Here is a 26752-nt window from a genome sequence, read left to right as displayed (position 1 = left end):
TTGATTACTTCTTTATAGATAATAACTTCTTGCCTAAGATTAAATCTTGCAAATACGATGCTATTGTTATTTCTGACCATGCACCTATGATCTTGGAGCTAAAATTACTAAGCCCCATACACTCACCCCGCAGATGGCGCCTCAACCCACTTCTATTAGCTGACGAGAATTGTACGGAATTTATATCCAAACAAATCAAATTCTTTCTAGAGACAAATACATCCCCTGAGATCTCTGCAGGAATACTCTGGGAAACTCTCAAGGCCACCTTAAGAGGACAGATTATCCGAAATAAAATCCGAAACCAAGAAAGTAGCAGAGATAAAAAGAGAAATTAATAAAATAGATGAAGAACATGCCAGACTACCAAGCGAGACTCTACATAGGAGGAGGCAGGCTCTACATTCAGAATTAAACCTCTTGACAACTAAAGAAACTGAACAACTAATTTACAAATCCAGACATCATTACTATGAACATGGAGAGAAAGCTAATAAGCTTTTAGCTCAACAAATTCACAAGCAAGAAGTGCATACGCAATCTCGTAATCACCAACTAACGGAGATAAAATCATCGAACACAAAAATATAATGCACACTTTCAGAGACTACTATAAATCCCTATATACTACTGAGTTTAAAGAAGACAATACACAATCTAATGCATTTCTGGATACATTACAGATACCACAAATAGACGCTTTTAGTGCGGAGGAACTTGATAAACCTCTGGCATTATCAGAATTACTAGATGCTATAAAGTCACTCCAAGGTGGAAAGCAGCAGGCCCTGATGGCTACCCTGCAGAATTTTACAAGAAATTATCCGCTCAGCTAGCTCCCTCCTATTAGCAACATTTACAGAAGCCAGAGATAACCAATCTCTTCCACAAACCTTTCGCCAAGCACTAATCACTGTCTTTCCAAAACAAAATAAGGACTTATTACAATGTGCATCATACAGACCAATTTCACTTCTGAATAACGACGTTAAAATACTCTCTAAAATCATAGCTAGAAGGATGGAGAAAGTGCTCCCCTCGGTAATATCACAAGACCAAACTGGATTTATTAGGGGCCGACACTTATCTTCAAATCTTGACGCCTGTTTAATGTAATATACTCACCAACTAAATCAAACACCCCAGAAATATTATTATCATTGGATGCAGAAAAAGCATTCGACATGATTGAATGGAAATACCTTTTACTACATTGGAGAAGTTTGGGTTTGGCCCGAACATTTGTGCATGGATTAAATTACTGTATACTAACCCAGAAGCTTCAGTTTGCATCAACAACATTTGCTCAGACTACTTTAAACTAGAACGTGGCACTAGACAAGGATGCCCCTTGTCACTGCTGCTGTTTGTGATTGCCATTGAACCACTGGCAATACATTGTCGAAATACTGATCAGATAAAGGGGATTAGCAGAGAAGGACTGGAACAGAAAATCTCATTATATGCAGATGATATGGTACTGTATATATCGGACCCAGAAAATTCTGTGCCTGCAGTCTTAGCAGCACTCACAGAATTTCAAAAGATCTCTGGTCTCAGAATTAATCTGAATAAAAGTGTACTCTTTCCAGTGAATTCTCAAGCATATAATATTAGATTAGACACCCTACCTTTTATCATTGCAGAACAGTTTAAATACCTAGGGTTAAACATCACAAGTAAACACAAAACACTTTATCAACAAAATTTCGCTGTCTGCATGGAAAAAATTAAACAAGACTTGCATAGATGGTCAACCCTTCATCTCACACTAGCTGGAAGAATTAACACTGTTAAGATGAATATTCTTCCTAAGCTCCTTTTTATTTCAAAACATCCAATATACATTAATAAATCATTCTTTAAGCAATTAGATTCAACAATAACCTTATTTATTTGGAATTCAAACATCCACGCATCAAAAGAGCGACCCTACAAAGACAAAAGGCAGAAGGTGGCATGGCTCTGCCTAACTTCCAGTTTTATTGCTGGGCAGCAAATATACAGGTGATAAGAACCTGGACACAAATAGAAGAACATACACAGGCTTCCTCCGCAATAGAAGTAAAATCCTGCAGTACTTCATTGTATTCCTTGCTCTGTGCTCCAATAAACACACGTTATCGGCAATACACTAATAACCCAATTGTGCTCCACTCACTTAGAATCTGGAACCAATGTAGAAAGCATTTTAAGACGGAGAAGCTTCTATCTGTGGCACCTCTGCAAGAGAACCACCTCTTTCAACCTTCACAAACATATGCAGTTTTAATATCTGGAAAAATTTGGAATTAACTTGCTTAGAGATCTTTATATAGACAACGTCTTTGCATCCTATGAACAATTACATTCCAAATTTAACATTCCAGCTACACATTTCTTTCACTATCTTCAAATCAGGAACTTTGTTAAACAGAACCTTCCAGATTTTCCTCATCTTGCACGCTCATCCATGCTGGAAAAAATATTGCTCAATTTCAAGGGCTTAGACTCCATCTCTACAATATATAAAATCATTTTACAATCCCTCCTTTCAAAGATCCAAGAGGACACTGGGAAAAGATCTCTCAATTAATATATCAGAAAAGGAGTGGAAAGTAGCAATGCAGAGAATTCACTCAAGCTCCATATGCAAAGCATACAATTATACAACTCAAAATTATATATCGAGCACATCTGTCTCGACTAAAACTCTCCAAAATGTTCCCAGGGCATGATCCAACCTGCAAACGTGCAACCAAGTCCCAGCCTCACAGGGTCACATGTTCTGGGCCTGCACCAAATTAACATTATTCTGGACAAAAATTTTTACTTACCTTTCAGACAGCCTTGGACTCACAATCCCTCCTAACCCCTATGACAGCTGTTTTTGGGGTTCTTCCAGAGGGCTTAAAGTGGAGAAAGACAAACAAATTGTGATTGCATTCACTACACTTTTGGCACGCAGACTTATTCTGATAAACTGGAAGAACCCAAACTCTCCTCTTTAAGTCAGTGGGAAACTGATGTGTTATATTATTTGAAATTGGAAAAATCAAATACTCAGTTAGAGGATCTGTACAGACTTTTTCAAAACATGGCAGGATCTAATCAGCAATATTTTAAAATAAGCTCATAAAGCACAGAGAATTTATGAATTTAGGTATGTTTACAAGCCTTAAATTACACGCCGTTTGGCTTGCTCTCTCTATCGGGGTGGGGATCGATCTGTTCTTAACTCAATTTTTCTTTTTGTAAAGACTTGATTGCTTTGTATGGATTGCAATAAAATTAATAAACAGAAAAAAAAGAATCCTGTTTTCAATTAACACTAAAAAAACAAAAAAACACTTTTTTTTTTTAGTGAAGTATGCCTTCAGATCGCTGTTAAACATGATTTGTGATATCTTTTAATATACTGTACTATAGATTAGCTAGATATAATACATGTTTTTTAAACAGGTGAGTTAGATATACTTGCCAGTTTTTATATTTCTTTTCCAGTTTTTACAATTAAAACAAATATGACCACCATTTATCATTTTACTATGCCTTATTAATCTTTAAACTGCTAATTCGTACATAGAACAGTAGCAGAAAGTTGTAGTTAGGAAATCTTCAAAGTGGATTTGAATTTAAATTTGTAAAACTGAAAATGTGTCTCTGGTAAATATGTTTAAACACTAGCACAAAAAAGAGAAAAATTGATAACTCATCTCTTTGTTTTGCACAGGTAAACCAGTGATGATTATTACAGAATTTATGGAGAACGGATCATTAGATTCATTCCTTAAGGTAAGCTGGGCCATGTTCAGTTATTTTAAGTTTAAGTTACAGATTAAAGCCTATATGATACATACATATACATACACATATGCTAGCTGTATTATCCAGCTTCACTTGGGCAATTTCCTAATGGGCCTCAATTATAACACAGTCGAGGAGTAAGAAGCAGACAACAGCATAGGAAGTACTTTGTATGCCCAATGATGCAGCTTGTTAAGAATGTATTCTACTTCCACTTTACTTCTGGAAGCAACATTCAATTGCATAAAGCAGCAGCCTAATTACTTTGTGCAATTACAACTTCAGCCCAGTTAGATGGCACTGTTTTTGGCTGGGAGCATTCATTTGCAAGAGCTGCAAGTCCCATTTCTCTGCACTGAGACAAAAATTTAATATATTTTATAACATCACCAAGTTTCAATTGAATCATTCAAAGTTCAGTTGAATCATTCAGAGGTTTTTCCCATAAATATTCATGTGTCAAAATGTTCTTTCTTAACCGATAGCCCTAGATGTAATTTCCTGCCAAATTCAGCTTTTTAACTAAATAGGAAATTGTGCTTTTGATAATTGTTGAAAAAGTCAGTCAGTCAATTTTGCATTTGATATATATACAGTATATATATATATATCTATACTAATAAACGGCAAAGCCCTCACTGACTCACTCACTCACTCACTCACTCACTCACTCACTGACTGACTCATCACTAATTCTCCAACTTCCCGTGTAGGTAGAAGGCTGAAATTTGGTAGGGTTATTCCTTACAGCTTCCTTACAAAAGTTGGGCAGGTGTCATATCGAAATTCTACGCGTAATGGTCATAACTGGAAGCTGTTTTTCTCCATTTACTGTAATGGAGATGAGCTTGAAACCCGTGGGGCGGAGTTTCGTGTGACATCATCACGCCTTCCACGTAATCACGCAGTACGTAGAAAACCAGGAAGAGGCCCAAAAAGCACTGAAGAAAACATGCATTATATAATTGAGAAGGCAGCGAAACAATAAGAAGCGAGTGAGTGACATATACAGCCATATTCATGAGTTCTGCTACTTCGGAAACAAAGCACAATGTAAACCTAAACTTTAAATTAAGTTCATAGACAGGCTGTCGCTGGCATTTGTAATTTAGTGCCTACCCATATAAGGCCGCAATCCAATAGCAAACCGCCACGGGTAAATATTCACGGGTGAAGGACTGTGCTTATGCAGAGGAAGATGAGATGGTCAGGGTGGTGTTTGGCACAAACTGCGAGAGAAAGTTTTAAGTGCCGGGACTTCGGTAACATTAGATACAGCCATGGACATAGCACGAGATGGCACCAGCACAACTGGGAAACTTCGATGCATGTACACCGAGCGGCTCACGTGAACTGACGCAGTGCACAGACAAAAAGCAACAGTTCCAAAGAGCGCTGAATAAAAAACGAATTACACAATTGAAAAGGCAGCAAAAAAATATGAAGCGTCTGATACATACAAGCATATTCATAAATGCAGCTACTGTGGAAACAAAGCACACGGTGGAAACGTTCAATGTCCCGCTAAAGGAAGACAGTGTAAAAAAAAAAAACCCGTGCATGCAGTGTGTCGGATCTCAGATAAAGAAGAAGACGAGCTGTTTATTGATGCAGTAAGAAACGAATCGATGAATGAAACCTGTCATCTTTACAACAATTGACAAACACAGAATGTAACTTGAACACAACACATCCTACAAATACGAACCTGATTGAAAGAAATAATGATAATCAAATCCTTGATAACAGCAATACTCAGTAAAACTCACAAAACAATTACTGTATATTGAAAGTCATGTAACATTATTTTTAAAATGTTCCCTTTTCTTTTTCATAGCTTCTTTAAGACACTATGTCTCCGCTGCGATATGCAGGTATATATATATATGTATATATATACCCCGATCTACATACTCGAATAATGGATACTTTGTTCGCCATCAATGATTGTTTTGGTAAAGCCATACTCAGTGTATTCATTAGATGAACGGTAAAAAAGTAAGAGCGAGGGGAGGATGACTTATTGAGGCATGCAGGCAAAACCACAATAGCACGCGGGCTCGATTTACGAAAAAATATATCTTTTCAAGTTCTATTTAGTCCATATGTGTCAAACTCAAGGCCCGCAGGCCACATCCGGCCCGGCGTGTAATTATATCCGCCCTGAGATCATTTTATATACTGTATTATTGTTATTAATGGCCCGGGGATATGAAGCGCTGGTAACACAATAAACTACAGATCCCATAATGCAGCGCTTCAGCTGCCTTACCGAACACAAACCGCGTCCTCGCGGCCTCTTCAGTCGTTTCCTTACTTTGCGAAGGAAGCAGCTTTCTCACAGCTTCTGCACTGTTTTATAAATGAACGATATATAAGAAAGTTCTTTTTCCTTGCTTCGCCAACGAAGCAGCCTTTTTATTTAATCCACGGGTTCTCCGCTGTTTCATTGTTCATTTATTACGATTTTTATAGTTATTCTGTAGGTTTTATTTAATCCACGGGTTCTCTTCTGTGTTCACTGCGGTGTCTTCTTTCGTTTACGAGCTTCGCCAAGGAAGCAGCTTTCTCACAGCTTCTGCACTGTTTTAAAAACGAACGACATATAAGAAAGTCCTTTTTCCTTGCTTCAACAACGAAGCAACCTTTTTACAGTGGAACCTCAGTTCACGACCATAATTCGTTCCAGAACTTTGGTCGTAAACCGAGTTGATCGTGAACCGAAGCAGTTTCTCCATAGGATTGTATGTAAATACAATTAATCCGTTCCAGACCGTACAAACTGTATGTAAATATGTAAAAATATGTACAGATTAAGCACAAATATAGTTAATTACACCATAGAATCCACAGTGTAATAGTAAACTAATGTAAAAACATTGAATAACACGGACACAAAACACCCAGGCTCCCTGATGAGCTACAGGAGCTGGCTCGCTCGCGCACAAACACACACACACACACACCTATCCGTCCCCCCAATCCCTTCCCTGTCAGCTGCCCGGCTCTCTAATCTCTCTGTAGCACGTGCTCGTGCAGCATTTTTTTTAAAATGACTTTTAAGCACAGCAGAAAAAAAAATCCGAAGCGCTTGCAAAAACCAACTCACAAGCAAACAAAAAAGTGAGATTGCAGGAGATCACGCTATTAAACCTAAAGCCTGATCGCTGTAAACAATGTTTTTAAAATGACTTTTAAGCACAGCAGAAAAAAACATCGCACAAATCCGAACTTCATTTAAAACCAACTCAAGCAACCAAAAAAGTAACATTGCAACAAATCACACGATCAAGTCCTCCATGTAAACAATTTTTAATGAGTTTTAAGCACAAGGAAAAAGCGAACATTTGAAAAGAGAAATGTAACATCGCACCTAATCGCTATGAAAAACTCCATCTGTAAACCTTTCATGAGTTTTAAACACAAGGAAAAAAGCGAACATTTGAAAAAAGAGAAAAATAACATTGCAACAAATCGCATTATGAACTAAAAAAATTACTTTTGAAAAATCCGTAATACAAAAACCACCAAGAAAACTAACCTTGCATGAAACGAGTTCTGGCATGAAGTGTTTTCCTTCAGGTGTTTTCTCTCTTGTGATTCCTTGGGTTTCTGGTGCTTTTAGCTGTTTAGCTGGTGGGAGTGAAAGCCTCATGCAGCCATTCCAAAAAGAACGTTCTTGTGACCCTCCACATTACTGGCAGTCTGGCTTTGTTTACATTATGCTGCTTGAAAGCACGAGGGTTCTCCGATTGGTAAATGAGTAAACTGGTAAACATTTTTTCCACCTTTTGTAATTTCTTTCTTTACTTCGATTTCAATTTTCTTCAAAACTTTCTTCTGACAACTCTCCACTTGATTAGAAGCCATAGTTAACTGCAAAAGCACACGAAATACTGTAGAGCACAAAGAGAGTGCACGTCTTATTGAAAACAATGAACAAGGAGCGGCTTTGCTTAAATGAAAAGCATGGCAGCTCTCTTTCTCTCTCAGGCTGCCTGTGGGGGGAGGGGGATGTTTTCGCTTGCACTACAGCCTACAGATAGGCAGGCAAACACGTGCAGCAATCTCCTCCTCCCCCTCCCTAGCAGGCACGTGCTCGCTCGCCCTTTTTCTCTCTCTCTCTCTCTCTCTCTCTCTCAACTGAGGGCGCAAGGAAACTGGCTTGTTCAGCAAACACGTGAAGCAATCTCCTCCTCCACCTCCCTAGCAGGCACGTGCTCGCTCGCCCTTTCTCTCTCTCTCTTTCTCTCTCTCTTTCAGCTCAGCTTGCAGGCAGGCAAGGGAACCTGGCTTGTTCGTATACCGAGTGTGTGGTTGTGAACCGAGGCAAAAGTTTGGCGATCTTTTTGGTCGTGAACCGAGTTGTACGTGAACCGGGACGTTCGTGAACCGAGGTTCCACTGTATTTAGTTCACGGGTTCTCCGCTGTTTCATTATTCATTTATTACGATTTTTATAGTTATTGTGTAGGTTTTATTTAATCCACGGGTTCTCTTCTGTGTTCACTGCGGTGTCTTCTTTCGCTTCGAGCCGCCAAGGAAACAGCTTTCTCACAGCTTCTGCACTGTTTTAAAATCGAACGACATATAAGAAAGTCCTTTTTCCTTGCTTCACCAACGAAGCAACCTTTTTATTTAATTCACGGGTTCTCTTCTATTTTATTGTTCATTTGTTACGATTGTTACAGTTATTGTGTAGGTTTTATTTAATCCACGGGTTCTCTTCTGTGTTCACTGCGGTGTCTTCTTTCGTTTACGACCTTCGCCAAGGAAGCAGCTTTCTCATAGCTTCTGCATTGTTTTAAAAACGAACGACATATAAGAAAGTCCTTTTTCCTTGCTTCACCAACGAAGCAACCGTTTTATTTAATTCACGGGTTCTCTTCTATTTTATTGTTCATTTGTTACGATTGCTACAGTTATTGTGTAGCTATTTTAGACTTACTTTACTGTTCAAATACCCATTTCCTTTATTTAATCCGTGGACTCTCCGCTATTTTTTTGTTCCTTTATAACGATTAGAGTTATTTATTGCTTCCCTTCTTTCGCTGACTGCCTGCCCATATAAGCCGCTGCGCTGTTTTTTTGTCAAGCAGCCTTTTACATAGCTTCTCCACTATTTTATAAACAAACGCCATATAAGGCCGTCGTTTTTCTTTGCTTCGCCGAATTAGCAGCCTTTTTATTTAATCCATGGGTTCTCCGCAGTTTTATTGTTCGTTTATTACGATTGTTATACTTATTGTATAGGTATTTTATACTTTGTTTACTGATCAAGTAATCATTCCCTTCAGTATTTCACCGCTGCGAAGCGCGGGTATTTTGCTAGTATATATATATATACGAGAACGAGAGAGATAAGGAGAGAGAGAGAGGCGCGTGCGCGAACGAGAGAGATAAGGAGAGAGAGAGAGAAGCGTGCGTGAACGAGAGAGATAAGGAGAGAGAGATGCGCACGAGAGAGAAGAACCATCAGCTCAGTTATGCTCACATGACGCTCAGCAGACAAAGTGTATCCATACTACTTGTATTGCAAGACATCGCTCATTTTATCAAGTCAAAACTAATTAAAAAATTTTGCTTGTCTTGCAAAACACTCGTAAACCAAGTTACTTGCAAACCGAGGTTCCACTTGTATATATTATTTATCGGTGTTATTTGTTAGGAAAATTGATTTTTATGTTGATATTTTTGGGGGTGCGGAACGGATTAACTGGATTTCCATTATTTTCAATGGGGAAGTTTGTTCTAGATACGAGAAATTCGCTATACAAGCTCAGTGCTGGAACGAATTAAACTCGTATCTTGAGGTTCCACTGTATATATATATATATATATATATATATATATATATATATATATATATATATATATATAATGATATATATAAAGATATCAAGATGGCGCCAACTGGTGTGGCTGGCCGTCTGCTCGTCTCTCTAGTCTATGTTTTAATTTTGTTTTTATGTTTTATTTCATCCCAACAATCACTGTCCTATGATCGGGAGTCTTTACTTAACATATTTTCTGGCCTACTTTCCTCTCAATTTTCATCTTCTGATTGGAATATTTGAATAGTATTGATTTATGTGATGTTTCTTTCACTGATCACTTTTCTGTAATGATGGATCTGCATATTACTGTTGATCTCCCGACTAATAGCCGTCCACCAAGCTGCTCACGCTTTTTAAATTCTTCCATTATATCTGATTTTAAAACCATTTTCTCTAGTCTTTATATGCATGACCAAAATAATGATATCGATGATTCTGTCGTAAAATTTAATTCCTCCTGTGAAACGGTTTTAGACGCAATTGCTCCGCCCAAGATACGCAGTAATAAGGTAAGACCTGCTCCCTGGCTAAATGAAACTACGCGATCACTGCGCCGTGCCTGTCGAACTGCTGAACGGCGTAGGGTTTTATTTAATTCAATTAATGCGGCCATTCACCCTCATTCTATGATGGGATTAAATAGCACTGTTCCCAGTGCCGGCTGTCCTCCCGGCAGCTCTCCGGGTGTCTCCCAAAGTCTTCCCCCCAACACTTCCTGGTGTGGCGGAAGTGCTGGGGCAACAGGTCCCCAAGGCATTGGGGCGCCTCCTGGCGGTGACCACGGGCCCCTACAGGGTAGGGCTTCCATGCCCTCAACCCGTGGCCCCCAGAGCAACCAGGAAGGCGGCCCCCATGTGATCCAGGGTGGGCTTTGACCCTCTTCCAGTCCCTCACGGCGTCCCGGCCGGGTCGTTGCCCCGGCATCCCTGATAGTGCCCCACAGCCAGCGAAGACCACTCGGGGGGGAAAGAGCGACCCGTCCCGCGAGGGCAGCACAGCCCCGAAGCGGGTCCTACTTCAGGACAGCCAGGGTCCGGTCCCGCTCTCCATGCAGGGATGGGGCGGAGACGCGGCCTGAGCACCACCACTTGGTGCTCCCCTGCGCCTCGCACAGGTTGTGCTCCCCCCTCTTACCAGCACCCCGGGGTCCCCTCGTTCGGCACCCCCTCCAAGGCCTCTGCGCCCCTTTGGTTGGAGTCACTCGCTCCCTTGCAGCCTCCTCCAGCCGTGGTGGCATCCGCACATCAGCAGAGAGATCCTTCAACAGACGGTCTGACGTCCCCAACGAATGGGGTCCTACTGCTCGCCCGGGGTCCGTCCCTGCAATAGAGAACAACACTGTCCAATCGCGTGCCTGTCATGGGGAGGGACTTCTGGTCCGCAGCCATCTTGCGTCCCCTTCTGCGGCGGCGACGTGCTTGCCGGCAGCCGTGTTGTTGCCAGTGCCTCTCGAGCTGCAGCGTCTCCTCCTCCGCAGCCCTCGCGGCTACCGCCCGTGCTGTCGGAGCCCCGCAGACCAGCATGCGCCCGCCACTGACGCGGATCTGGGAAGTCCCTGCCTGTAAAGAAAAAAACACGCCCGGCCCCCACGGGCCGGCTGCCACTAGGCAGGGAACTCACGTCCTCGGCGTGGCCTTTCTCAACGGCATGTCGTTCCGGGCGCCTCCAGCAACGGCATGGTCCACTGAGCCCGCTGCACTCCTGGGAGGCACGCTGCCCGCCCGCATCAGGGAAATATGGCCTTCCTGCGGACCCCTGGTGGTCTGTTGGGTTCCTTTACCCCGTGGGGCTGTGTGCACGCAGCACCCGCGGTACATGGGTGGGGTCCCCTAGAGCTCCGGGCCGTCCACAACAAGATTTCTTAATACAGGTCCCCACCTTGGAACAGGCGGAGCATCCTGCCGACTACGCCAGATGTGGACTTTGCTCGGACACAGACAGGCGGACATGTTGTTTTTCAACCAGCACACGTTTATTTACGATATTTACAGTTAAATTGATCACACAGACCCAAATAATGGTCACTCAGACCCAGTCATGTGCACAAAAACCCCACAAAATACTCAGTCCTGGCCACAATTCCTCTCTTCGGGCCGCATCCACATCTCCGCTGTGCTTTGTCCTGCCTCCTCCCGACTCCAGCGCTGAATGAATGGAGACGGCCCCTTTTATACAGTTCCCGGATGAGCACCAGGTGTTCCCGGCATTCCTCCCTTGGTCACGCCCCAGCGTGGCAGAAGTGCCGGCTGTCCTCCCGGCAGCTCTCCGGGTGTCTCCCAAAGTCTTCCCCCCAGCACTTCCTGGTGTGGCGGAAGTGCTGGGGCAACAGGTCCCCAAGGCATTAGGGCGCCTCCTGGCGGTGACCACGGGCACCTACAGGGTAGGGCTTCCATGCTCTCAACCCGTGGCCCCCAGAGCAACCAGGAAGGTGGCCCCCATGTGATCCAGGGTGGGCTTTGACCCTCTTCCGGTCCCTCACGGAGCGACCCGTCCCGCGAGGGCAGCACAGCCCCGAAGCAGGTCCTACTTCAGGACAGCCAGGGTCCGGTCCCGCTCTCCATGGTCCCCAAGGCATTGGGGCGCCTCCTGGCGGTGACCATGGGCCCCTACAGGGTAGGGCTTCCATGGCCCCCAGAGCAACCAGGAAGGCAGCCCCCACGTGATCCAGGGTGGGCTTTGACCCTCTTCCGGTCCCTCACGGCGTCCTGGCCGGGTCGTTGCCCCTGGCATCCCTGACACCACATATATATACATAAATATCTATATGTACAGAAAACCACGCTTTTATCAAGGCTTCTGTCGGGTAGTCTTTTGAAATGAAATTTTCCTCCAATCAGTAGTAGCAACGCGCTTTCTTCCGACTGTTACATTTTTGTAGTTCTGATGTGTGAATCAATGTAATTGGTGTACCAGGAAATCATGCATTGACAGAAGTTCCCCTTTGCTTGGAATGCAAAGTGTGATTAAATGCGTTATTTTTTAATGTGTTATGGAGCACATGTATCGAAGCTTCTCAGCTGTGCTTGTGCTAAGAAAAGGAATCATTTTAAAAATAACGTAACACGATTGTCAATGTAACCTTTTGTAAGTAGTGCCTGGAGGATTCAGAGCGGAGAAACTCTAAAGACAGTGTGTGTATTAACTTGTGGATTTTTCTGTGAGTATTTGGTGGCAGCGTCACAAAGTTGGTCCCGCAAGACTGCGTTAGCTGCAGAGTTCAGCTCAGAGCGAAATGAAGTGAATGGGAGGGGAGATGATGACGTGACTCCCCCACCCGCCTTAACTGTCAATACCCCCACAAAGACAGTCTCTCTGAGTTTGCATAAGCACAGCCCTTCACCAGCAATTTTAACTTAGTTACAAAGTGATCAAAACTCGCTTATATCCTCGTCCTCTCATTAAACTTGTATCCCGCATTACCTGTGGGCATGTGAAACGCCAGCGGTAGCCTGTCTATGAACTTAATTTAAAGTTTAGGTTTACACCTTGCTTTCTTTTCGAGGTAGTATCACTCATGAATATGGTAGTATATGTCACTCGCTCGCTTCTTATTGTTTCGCTGCCTTCTCAATTGTATAATGCATGTTTTCTTCAGCGCTTTTTGGAGGTCTTCCTGGTTTTCTACTCACTGCGTTGACAGTCAGTTCACGTGATTATGTGGGAGGCGTGGTGATGTCACACGAAACTCCGCCCCCCACGGCCATCGAGCTCAACTCCATTACAGTATATGTATGGAGAAAAATAGCTTCCAGTTATGACCATTACGCGTATAATTTCGAAATGAAACCTGCCCAACTTTAGTAAGTAAGCAGTGAGGAATGAGCCTGCCAAATTTCAGCCTTCCACCTACACGGGAAGTTGGAGAATTAGTGATGAGTGAGTGAGTGAATGAATGAGTGAGTGAGGGCTTTGCCTTTTATTAGTATAGATTGACATTGACATATGTGTTTATATATATATATATATATATATATATATATATATATATATGTATATGTATATGTATATGTATATATGTATGTGTATATGTATATGTATATATGTATTGTGGACGCTGGCCCGGACACAGACAGACGGACATCGTTCTTGCACCCAACACAGTTTATTTACAATATATACAATTAATAAAGTCACGTGCACCACAAACCCCAGTGCCTCTTGCACCGATTCCCCAATGTTCAGACTTCACAGTCCTTGTGCCTTCCTGGTTGCCTCCAGTCGTCTCTCCAGCTCTGTCCACTTCCACCCGAAATCCACCAATGACTGGAGGGAGGCGGCCCCTGAAATAGGAACCCGGATGGGCTCCAGCTGCTTCCCGGCACTCCTCAAAAGACACGCCCCAGTGTGGCGGAAATGCCGGCTGCGCACCCGGAAGCCCACCGGGTGTCCCCTGTCTTCTTCCCCCCAGCACTTCCTGGTGTGGCGGAAGTGCTGGGCTCCAGACTTCTACAGGCACTTCTACAGCACAGGGCTGGGCTTCCAAGCCCTTTACCCGAGGCCCCCAACATAACCAGGGCGGACGCCCCCTCGCGGTCTGGAGAAGGCACAAGCCCTCCTCCGGTCTTCCTGGGCGTCCTGGCCGGGCTCCTGCCCCGGCTGGAATGCCACAGTATGTATGTATGTGTTGTAAAAGACGGAGAAGGACACAACATAAAGGTTTGGGGTTTTCCGGCCCCGTATATTGTAGATGCTCTACAATAAAAAAAAGAAAATGCAGGTCAAAAATATAAACTAAACAGTTCATATGCGCGACGCCGAAACATGGCGTCGCCGGCCATTTTATGAGGGAGGAGCCGGAAGTGGAGGAATGCTGGGAAGGAACCGTGAGGGAGGCTGGGATCGATGACATCAGGACAAGATGGCGGAGGAAGGGCGGAAGTAACGTACTGCGGGCAAAGCCGGCTTATGGCGGCGGAGCGTCTTTTTTTCTGAAAGAAAGCACAGGGAGAAAGTTAGTACCCCGCCATTCCCTATGCCTGCTAGAGGGCCGTACTGACACCAACTCAAAATCTGATTGGTTGAAGCAACAGGTTAATCGACATTTATTCTGTGTTAGAGTGCCTGCACAACGGTTTGTAAAGTCCTCTCTGCCTGGCAACAACTGATGGCTGAAATGTGATTATAGTATATATACAGTATATATAGATATATATACACACAAAAACCATACAATACAAACCATCCCATCTTCTGTGTGGCATCCTTCCGCGAGTCACCATTCCGAGTTTCCATTACGGCAGCATATACCAGACGCTAAGAAAACAAGTACCAAAGCACACATTATTTAATATTCTAGTTACACAGTTCCAAAAAGCACCAACACACTTTACTTTTTCTCCATTTTCTTCTTGTTTATCTCTCTCTTTCTTTCTCCTCCACACTCTTCCTCCACTAAGCTTCGTCCTCTTTCTCCCGACTCTGGCTCCCAGAGTAGTGTCTGCTGGCCCCTTATATAGGGCACCCGGTAGTACTCCAGGTGTCTGATGTGTTTCTGGCAACACTTCCAGGTATTGCAAAAGAGCTGCTCTTCAGGGCTCAGCAGTAATTGTAGGTCCCCCTGGCAGCACCCGCGGATCCCAAAAGGGCTTTGCCAAACTCCAACTCAAGCCATCAAGCCCTGCGGGAGTCCAAGGCACAGCTGCAACCTTAGGGGGGCTCATCTGTCGTTCTGGGGGAGGTAATGCTCTGGCCACAGCATATATATATAAAATGTGTGTTTGTGTGTCAAAGACTCCCTAGCAGTTTTACTAAATTGGTAGATTTGCAAAGGCAGCCGCTAAGTGGGCTGGGACAGGTTGTATCTTGTACGAGAAGAGTGTAATCGAGTGCAGCTGTGAGTGGGACAGATTGGAACCTGTCTCAAGCAAATGTATGGTAGCTCATTGTGTGAATGTACAATGTGGATGTACCACAAAACTGAATTTGCCTGCTTGGGTTGAATGAGAAATGAGGTGCATGCAAGCACCATCTCACCAAGTGCCAGTGATACTTGTATAAGCTTCTGCATCTTCCATAGAATTCATACCAACTCCAGTGGCTGTGGTTAAGTGTGAGCGGCATGTACTGCTCCATACACACACACAGGTCTTTCGTTTATATGTCTAATATCTATCTATCTATCTATATATATATATATATATATATATATATATATATATATATATATATATATATATATATATACTAATAAAAGGCAAAGCCCTCATTGACTCACTCACTAGGCAGAAGGCTGAAATTTGGCAGGCTCATTCCTTACAGCTTAATTACAAAAGTTGGGCAGGTTTCATTTCGAAATTCTACATGTAATGGTCATAACTGGAACCTATTTTTTCGTCCATATACTATAATAGACTTCTGCTTGATGCCGATGGTAAGCGGAGTTACGCCTCCCACGTAATTTAGTGCCTGCCCATATAAGGCCGTCTGTCAGCGGCAATCCAATGGAAACACTGCTGCTAAATATTCACAGATGAAGGACTGTGCTTATGCAGACGAAGATGAGATGGTCAGGGTGGTGTTTGGCACAAACTCAGCGAAACTGCGAGAGAAACTTTTAAGTGCCGGGTCTTAGCTGACATTAAATACAGCCGTGGACATCGCATGAGATGGCACCAGCACAGCTGGGAGCCTTCGATGCATGTACACCGAGCAGCTCACATGAACTGACGCAGTGCACGGACAAAAAGCAACAGTTCCAAAGAGTGCTGAACAAAAACTGAATTACACAATTGAGAAGGCAGCAAAAAAATATGAAGCATGTGACACATACAAGCATATTCATAACTGCAGCTACTGCGGAAACAAAGTACACGGTGGAAAAAGTCAATGTCCCGCTAAAGGAAGACAGTGTAAAAAAAACCCGTGCATGCAGTGTGTCACGTCTCAGATAAAGAGGAAGACGAGCTGTTTATTGATGCAGTAAGAAACGAATCGATGAATGAAACCTGTTATCTTTACAACGATTGACAAACACTGAATGTAACTTGAACACAACACATCCTACAAATACAAACCTGATTGAAAGAAATAATGATAATCAAATCCTTGATGACAGCAACACTCACACTCACAAAACAATTACTGTATATTGACAATCATATTACGTTATTTTTAAAATGTTCCCTTTTCTTTTTCATAACTTCTTTAACACACTACTTAGCCATACTCAGTGTAATCATTACAACAACAACAACATTTATTTATATAGCACATTTTCATACAAACAATAGCTCAAAGTGCTTTACATAATAAAGAATAGAAAAATAAAAGACACAATAAGAAAACAAAATACAGTAATCCCTCGCTATATCGCGCTTCGACTTTCGCGGCTTCACTCTATCGCGGATTTTAAATGTAAGTGTATCTAAATATATATCACGGATTTTTTGCTGGTTCGTGGATTTCTGCGGACAATGGGTCTTTTAATTTATGGTACATGCTTCCTCAGTTTGTTTGCCCAGTTGATTTCATACAAGGGACGCTACTGGCGGATGGCTTAGAAGCTACCCAATCAGAGCATGTATTACGTATTAACTAAATCTCCTCAATGCTATAAGATATGCTTCCTGCGTGGTGCTCGATTGTTTGCTCGTCTCTGCCTCTATCTCACCCTCTCTGACATTCTCTGCGCCTGACGGAGGGGGTGTGAGCAGAGGTGCTGTTTGCACAGAAGCTGTTTGCCTAGATACAGACGCTCCTCTAAGAAATGACGCTTTATCGTGGTGCTTCCAAAAGCACACTTATTGATTTTTTGATTGTTTGCTTTAATCTCGCTCTCTCTCTCTCTCTGACGTTCTATGCGCCTGACGGAGGAGATGTGAGCAGAGGGGCTGTTTGCACAGAGGCTGTTTGCTTAGAAGATACTGACGCTCCTCTAAAAAAATGCTGCTTTATTGCGGTGCTTTGCCAAACTTAAAAGCACACGTATTGATTTTTTGATTGTTTGCTTTTCTTTGCGAGCGCTCTCTCTCTCTCTCCTCCTGAAGAGAAGATATGTTTGCATTCTTTTAATTGTGAGAAAGAACTGTCATCTCTGTCTTGTCATGGAGCACAGTTTAAACTTTTGACTAAAGGGTGTTACTTCATGTCTAGAGGGCTCTAATAATGTTAACAGTGTGGGAGAGTTTATAAGGGCTTAAAATATATAAAAATAACTATACAAACATATGGTTTCTACTTCGCAGATTTTCATCTATCGCGGGGGGTTCTGGAACGCAACCCCCGCGATCGAGGAGGGATTACTGTAAGTCAACATTAATTAACATAGAATAAGAGTAAGGTCCAATGGCCAGGGCGGACAGAAAAGTGAGATGAACGGTAAAAAAGTAAGAGCGAGGGGAGGGTGACTTATTGAGGCACACAGGCGAAACCACAATAGCACGTGAGCTCGATGTAGTGCACATCAACTCGATCTGAATTGCGCAATCACATTCAAAAAAATATATCTTTTCAAGTTCAATTTAGTTGACACAAATATCTTTGGTTGGAATGTAAGGCGAATTTACTCTTTACATTTCTATGGTGAAGAAAAATTTATGCAATGATGCCTACATTTAACTTACATTCCTACCAAAGATATTTCTGTCGACTAAATAAAAATTCCTTCTATTTAAATAGAACTTGAACAGATACAATAGTTCATAATATCCACGCAGACTTGCACGTAAGAGCGAGAGCCATCCGTTTTAACAAACAGCGTATTGCACTGATACGAAATAGCCTGCCCATTTAATTATTTAGGAATCTTTCTATATAAAAGCGGTTGGGAGTCCTTCCGTCCCATGAGTGGTACGCAGGCGCGGATGGGATTTGTAGTTTCGTTTTTCCAGGTAAAAGATGATTTTCTACTCCAGACTGTGCAATATCTTCTTCTTCTTTCTTACTATATAAAAGCAGTCGGGATTGTCCTTCCGTCCTGTGAGTGGAAAGTGTAGCGGTATTCTGCTTATCACAGACTTAATACTTGCAGCTTGCGGTCTGAAGCGACATGATGTGAGCAGAGTCCTGGTGCTCCCATCGTTCCCTTGCTTTTGTGCGCGATGCTCTTTAAAAGTAGACAAAATTATGTCTCTGGAAATAATTAATGTTGATGGAGTACAAATGCCTCACCGCGTAGTAAATATCAGGGTGGTTCAAAAGGGCGACCTCAATATAGAGAAAAAGTTTAAATTTCATCACAAAAATAACAGAAACTACGAGTATTAAAGTAATACCGCTCAAATGCAATATAACCAAATTAATGAGTTTGTATAAAATATCAAATTGATCTACATATTGAATTGCCTTAAGAAGTGGTCAACTTAAAAGTCGGTCACCTTAAAAGGCGGGTGAGCCTAGTGGATAAATAAATTAATAAATAATGTTTTTCATTTTTCTTCCTTGATGGATTCTGGCACCCCCAGCAACAGCTGCTCGCACCCCAAAGGGTGTATATATATATATATATATATACACTAGCAGAATACCCGCGCTTCGCAGCGGAGAAGTAGTGTGTTAAAGAAGGTATGAAAAAGAAAAGGAAAAATTTTAAAAATAACGTAACATGATTGTTAATGTAATTGTTTTGTCATTGATATGAGTGTTGTTCTCATATCTATATATATCTATCTATATATATATATCTATATATATATCTATATATCTATATATATATATATATCTATACTAATAAAAGGCAAAGCCCTCACACTCACTCACTCACTCACTCACTGACTCATCACTAATTCTCCAACTTCCCGTGTAGGTAGAAGGCTGAAATTTGGAAGGCTCATTCCTTACAGCTTACTTACAAAAGTTGGGCAGGTTTCATTTCGAAATTCTACGCCTAATGGTCATAACTGGAAGGTATTTTTCTCCATTAACTGTAATAGAGTTGAGCTGGAAAGACGAGGGGGGGCGGAGTTTCGTGTGACATCATCACGCCTCCCACGTAATCATGTGAACTGACTGTCAACGCAGTGCGTAGAAAACCAGGAAGACCTCCAAAAAGCACTTAAGAAAACATGCATTATATAATTGAGAAGGCAGCGAAACAATAAGAAGCGAGCGAAAGTGACATATACAACCATATTCATGAGTGCTGCTACCTCGGAAAGAAAGCAAGGTGTAAACCTAAACTTTAAATTAAGTTCATAGACAGGCTACCGCTGGCGTTTCACATGCCCACAGGTAATGCGGGATACAAGTTTAATGAGAGGACGCAGGATATAAACGAGAGTTTTGATCACTTTGTAACTAAGTTAAAATTGTAGGTGAAGGGGTGTGCTTATGCAAATTCGAGACTGTGTTTGTGGGGATTGACAGTTAAAGGCGGTGGGGAGTCACGTCATCATCTCCCCTCCCATTCATCTTATTTCGCTCTGAGCTGAGCTCCGCGGCTCAGGCCGTCTTCCGAAGCAACTTCGTCAGACTGCCACCAAATACTCACAGAAAAATCCACAAGTTAATACATACGCTGTCTCTAGAGTTTCTACACACTGAATCCTCCAGGCACTACTTACAAAAGGTCACATTGACAATCGTGTTACGTTATTTTTAAAATCTTTCTTTTTCTTAGCACAAGCACAGCTGAGAAGTTTTGATGCATGTGCTCCATAACGCGTTAAAAATAATGCATTTAATCACACTTTGCATTACAAGCAAAGGGGAGCTTTTGTCAATGCATGATTTCCTGGTACACCGATTACATTGATCAGCGCATCCCGATTCATTTTACCCTCGCACCACCTTAGTTTGAGAAGTAGTATGAAAAAATATGAGGTTAACACAGAAAAACAGATCACCAATTCAAGCTTTATGATTAATCGATTCGCCATCAATAATTGTTTTGGTAAAGCCATCCTCCTTCCATTTTATAATTTTTCCGCCACTAGCCATGATTAAATGAATGGTAAAAAAGTAAGAGCAAAGCAAGGGTGACTTATTTAGGCAGGCATATATATGACAGCAACACTCATGACAATGTCAATCATGTTACGTTATTATTAAAATGTTTCCTTTTCTTTTTCATTACTTCTTTAACACACTACTTCTCCGCTGCGAGGCACGGGTATTTTGCTATATATATAATATATGAATTACCTCCAAAGAGCGCTGAGACTTTTGATATCATGAACGTGTCTGCAAAAACTGGGGTCTCCTGCCCAGCAAAGTCGAGCAGCCAGCTGCTGCATAGCTGTGCCGCCTTTGAGACGCTGACTGCGCTTCTGCCTTAAGTCAAAGTGAGCACTTTTAATTTTTTTCTTCCTCCCCCTGCGCTATAGCCCAGACAAGTGCAAACACGGGACCCCTTTTCTACACCACAGCAAAATAATATTAAGGCGATTCACACTTTCTTTTGCACGATATCGATTATGAGGTCCTCAGCTCGGATTATGAAGACACGCACACGAGTGGAGGACTGACAGTGCCATCACAGCCGATTAATGGCGGGATTTCTCACCAGTCTACACAAGACCCACCGCGACTGTCCCCAAAAGGCGATCATAACGCCAGCGAACACATCTCTATACTATATAAAAGAAAAAGGCAACTTTCCTTTCTTTACACCTTTTTTCCTTTTATCCCAAACCAAAGCCTTTCTCTCTTAACACTGCAGAGGACAAAAAAATAATTTTCTTTAATTGCCGGTAAGGCACATTACCAGAGGCAGAAATTTGAACGCTCACATAGAAAATGTAATTTCTATACCACAGCCGTCGTGTAGCCTTTCAAAAGGGATCTACTATCGAGAGATGATCCATATACATTTTAGCTGCTGTTAGTTACTTACCTGTTGTGTTACACAGTCTTTAAAATGTAGTTTACCCACAACCACTCCACAGTAGTGCTCAATGTACCTGTACTTCTTAAAACGTTAATGTTTTACTGTTTAATAACTTATAGACTATATTTTATTATTTTTCCCTTGCACTCAGTGACCAAAGCTATACACACACATATAGACACATACAAACATACACACAAGTATATGTATGTGTATATATATATGTATGTGTGTATATATATATATATATATATATACACACACACACTCTATCTAGATTATATATATATATATATATATATATATATATATATATATATATATACACACACACATACATACATACATACACACATATATATAATTTGTGTGTGTGTATGTATGTATGTGTGTGTATATATGATGTAGATAGGTATGTATATATATATATATATATATATATATATATATATATATATCTATACTAATGAAAGGCAAAGCCCTCACTCACTCACTCACTGACTCACTGACTCATCACTAATTCTCCAACTTCCCGTGTGGGTGGAAGGCTGAAATTTGGCAGGTTCATTCCTTACAGCTTCCTTACAAAAGTTGGACAGGTTTTATATCGAAATTCTACGCGTAATGGTCATAACTGGAAGCAGTTTTCTCCATTTACTGTAATGGAGATGAGCTTCAACGCCGTGGGGGAGTTTCGTGTGACATCATCACGCCTCCCACATAATCACGCAGTACATAGAAAACCAGGAAGACCTCAAAAAGCGCTGAAGAAAACATGCATTATATAATTGAGAAGGCAGCTAAACAATAAGAAGCGGCGAAAGTGACATATACAACCATATTCATGAGTTCTGCTACTGAAACAAAGCACGATGTAAACCTACACTTTAAATTAAGTTCATAGACAGGCTGCGCTGGCGTTTGTAATTTAGTGCCTGCCCATATAAGGCCGTCCGTCAGCGCAATCCAATAGCAAACTGCCACTAAATATTCACGGGTGAAGGACTGTGCTTATGGAGAGGAAGATGAGATGGTCAGGGTGGTGTTTGACACAAACTCAGCTAAACTGCGAGAGAAAGTTTTAAGTGCCAGGACTAAGGTAACATTAAATACAGCCATGGACATAGCACGAGATGGCACCAGCACAGCTGGGAACCTTCGATGCATGTACACCGAGGCTCACGGAACTGGCGCAGTGCACAGATAAAAGCAACAGTTCCAAAGAGCGCTGAACAAAACCGAATTACACAATTGAAAAGGCAGAAAAAATATGAAGCGTCTGATACATATAAGCATATTCATAAATCCAACTACTGCGGAAACAAAGCACACATTGGAAAAAGTCAATGTCCCGCTAAAGGAAGACAGTGTAAAAAAAACCCGTGCATGCAGTGTGTCAGGTCTCAGATAAAGAAGAAGACGAGCTGTTTATTGATGCAGTAAGAAACGAATCGATGAATGAAACCTGTCATCTTTACAACGATTGACAAACACGGAATGTAACTTGAACAAACACATCCTACAAATACGAACCTGATTGAAAGAAATAATGATAATCAAATCCTTGATGACAGCAACACTCAGTAACACTCACAAAACAAATACTGTATATTGACAGTCATGTTACGTTATTTTTAAAATGTTCCCTTTTCTTTTCTAGCTTTTTAACACACTACTTCTCGCTGCGACGCTGGTATATATATATATGTATATATATATATCCCGATCTACATACTTGAATAATGAATACTTTATTCGCCATCAATGATTGTTTTGGTAAAGCCATACTCAGTGTATTCATTAGATGAACGGTAAAAAGTAAGAGCAAGGGAGGATGACTTATTGAGGCATGCAGGCTGTAGTGCGTCAACTCTATCTGAATTGCGCGATCACATTTGAAAAATATATCTTTTCAAGTTCTATTTAGTCCATATGTGTCAAACTCAAGGGCAGCGGGCCACATCCGCCCGGCGTGTAATTATATCCGCCAGCGAGATCATTTTATATACTGTATTATTGTTATTAAAGCCCGGTATATGAAGCGCTGGTAACACAATAAACTACAGATCCCATAATGCAGCGCTTCAGCTGCCTTGCAATACTTACGCGTTAATCAAGTCTACCTTATGATGCTGCAAGTTATTGCGAAGCTAGCTCACACGATGCTGAAGAGAAAAGTTGATTCTGAAAATAGAGCCTTTAAAACCGATGGGAGGCTGAGTATATGTTTACTGAACCGTGTGTCTCATTTGTGGAGCTAATGTGGCTGTAATTACAGAATTTAATCTAAGACGGCACTATGAGACAAAACATCAGGGTAACCTGAATGCAATGCAGAAGATACAGAAAGCAGCATAATTAAATAAGAATCTGACACTTCAGCGGACGTTTTAACCCGTGCACAATCACAAAGTGATTTCAAGTGAAGCTGCTTTTATGGGAGACACAAATGCACCAGTTCACCTTGCCCCACTTTCCCTGTTGCCAAGTAATGTTAAACCAAGTCGTCACTACGGTGTTCCCAAACACGCACTTTGCTGATAAACTGAGCGCACTGCACTGAGTTTGCACGGCGCTTTGGTGACTTTGAAGAACAAAAAGTCCGTCTACATGCGGCTCGAACCTTGTGCATGTTTGGTAGCACATATCTGTGTGAGAAGCTCTTCTCAGTGATAAAGACTAACAAAACAGCACACAGGAGTCGCCTCACTGATGAGCACCTGCAATCCATCCTGAGAATCTCCACAACACAGAACCTCACAGCAAACAGAAACGAACCTGTGGCCAAAAAAAGATGCCAGGCGTCCAGCTCTAAAATGACATATGAGCAAAGACAACTGAATGATTTGATTTGTTATTGCTGAAAGGAACACATTTTATTTATATTTCCAGGTTTTGTTATGCAGCATGTTCATATTTGAATTTGTATAATTTTGACAGGATATATTTTTATGGAGAGCAAAATCTTTTGGGATATTTAAAATCTAAGTTTATTTTTATATAAAATTACATAAGAGTAAAGAAATTTGAATGTTTGTTCTTTTAACGTTTACTTTATTTCTAACTTGTATAATTTAGACAGGATATATTTTTATGGAGAGCAAAATATTATAAGTTGTTTAAGGTTTGAGTTGATTTATTCACGAATAATATTCCTGTCTGTTTTTACCATTCCTACCAAAGATATTTCTGTCGACTAAATAAAAATTCCTTCTATTTAAAATTTAAATAGAACTTGAACAAATACTGATAGTTCATAATATCCACGCAGACTTGCACGTAAGAGCGGAGTCATCCGTTTTAACAAGCAGCGTATTGCACTGATCTGAAATAGCTGTGTGTGTATATATGTAGATATGTATGTATATGTATATATATGTGTGTGTGTTTGTATATATATATATATATATATATATATATATATATATGTATGTGTATATGTATAGATATGTATATATATATGTTTATGTGTGTGTGTGTGTAAATATATATATATATATATATATATGACAACAACACTCATCACTCACAACAGTGACAAAACAATTACATTGACAATCATGTTACGTCATTTTCAAAATGTTTCCTTTTCTTTTTCATTGCTTCTTTAACACACTACTTCTCCGCTGTGAAGCGCGGGTATTTTGCTAGTATACAGTAATCCCTCGCTATATCGCGCTTTGACTTTCGCGGTTTCACTCTATCGCGGATTTTAAATGTAAGCATATCTAAATATATATCATGGATTTTTCGCTGGTTCGCTTTCATGGACAATGGGTCTTTTAATTTAGGTTACATGCTTCCTCAGTTTGATTGCCCAGTTGATTTCATACAAGGGATGCTATTGGCGGTTGGCTTAAAAGCTACCCAATCAGAGCATGTATTACATATTAACTAAAACTCCTCAATGCTATAAGATATGCTTCCCGCGTGGCGCTTGTTTGCTTCTCTCTATCTTTCTCACTCTCTCTGCCAGACGGAGGGGGTGTGAGCAGAGGGGCTGTTTGCACAGAGGACACGGACGCTCCTCTACAAAATGCCGCTTTATCGCGGTGCTTCTGTATACTTAAAAGCAAATATTGATTTTTTGATTGTTTGCTTTTCTTTCAGCTCTCTCTGACATTTTCTGCTCTGACGCGCTCCTTTAAAGATAAGATATATTTGCTTTCTTTTAATTGTGAGAAAGAACTGTCATCTCTGTCTTGTAATGGAGCACAGTTTAAACGTTTGACTAAAGGGTGTTATTTCATGTCTAGAGGGCTCTAATAATGTTAACAGTGTGGGAGAGTTTATAAGGGCTTAAAATATATAAAAATAACCATACAAACATATGGTTTCTACTTCGCGGATTTTCACCTATCGTGGGGGGGTCTGGAACGCAACCCCGCGATCGAGGAGGGATTACTGTATATATATATATATGTGTATATGTAGATATGTATATAGATATGTAGATATGAAGATATGTATGTGTATATATATATGACAGCAGCAATCCAAGCTGTGAGAAAACAATAAAAAGGAGGCGTGTCAGACGTCGTGGTACATTTTCTGATGCAGCTAGACGAAAATAAGTTTGTGACGCTGCCACCAAATACACAAAACAATTACTTTGACAATCATGTTACATTATTTTTAAAATGTTTCCTTTTCTTTTTTATAACTTCTTTAACACATGACATCGCTGCGAAGCGCGGGTATTTTGCTATATATATATATATCACAGCGACATTCATAACAGTGACAAAACAATTACATTAACAATCATGTTACGTTATTTTCAAAATGTTTCCTTTTCTTTCTCTTTCCTTCTTTAACACACTACTTCTCCGCTGCCAAGCGCGGGTATTTTGCTATATATATATATATATATATATAGATAAATATATATATATATATATATATATATATATATATATATATATATATATAGGTAGATATGAGAACAACACTCATATCAATGACAAAACAATTACATTAACAATCATGTTACGTTATTTTTAAATTTTTCCTTTTCTTTTTCGTACCTTCTTTAACACACTACTTCTCCGCTTGGCTGGTATTCTGCTAGTATATATATATATATATATATATATATGTATATGTGTATATATATATATATATATATATGTTTATGTGTGTGTGTGTGTCTATATATATATATATGACAGCAACACTCATCACTCTATATATATATATATATATATATATATGACTACAGTACTTCTCCGCTGTGAAGCGGGTATTTTGCTAGTGTGTATATATATATATATATATATATATATATATATATGTATATGTGTGTGTGTGTGTGTGTGTATGTATGTTTGTATGTATTTTGTCCGGGTGCAGGAATGAAATGTCTC

General features: G+C 40.9%; 1 protein-coding gene across 1 annotated transcript in view; it reads left to right on the top strand.

Moving 5' to 3' along the window:
- Window positions 1-26752, top strand: part of LOC120533809 (ephrin type-A receptor 3-like) — a 486863-nt gene that overhangs the window by 379726 nt on the left and 80385 nt on the right. The window contains exon 12 of the mRNA XM_039760793.1: window positions 3713-3774. Coding sequence (XP_039616727.1) covers window positions 3713-3774 — 62 coding nt within the window. The remainder of the gene's footprint in view (window positions 1-3712; window positions 3775-26752) is intronic.

This window comes from Polypterus senegalus, chromosome 1, assembly GCF_016835505.1.
Source record: "Polypterus senegalus isolate Bchr_013 chromosome 1, ASM1683550v1, whole genome shotgun sequence".
NCBI lineage: Eukaryota > Metazoa > Chordata > Cladistia > Polypteriformes > Polypteridae > Polypterus > Polypterus senegalus.
This window is presented reverse-complemented; position numbering and strand designations above follow the sequence as displayed.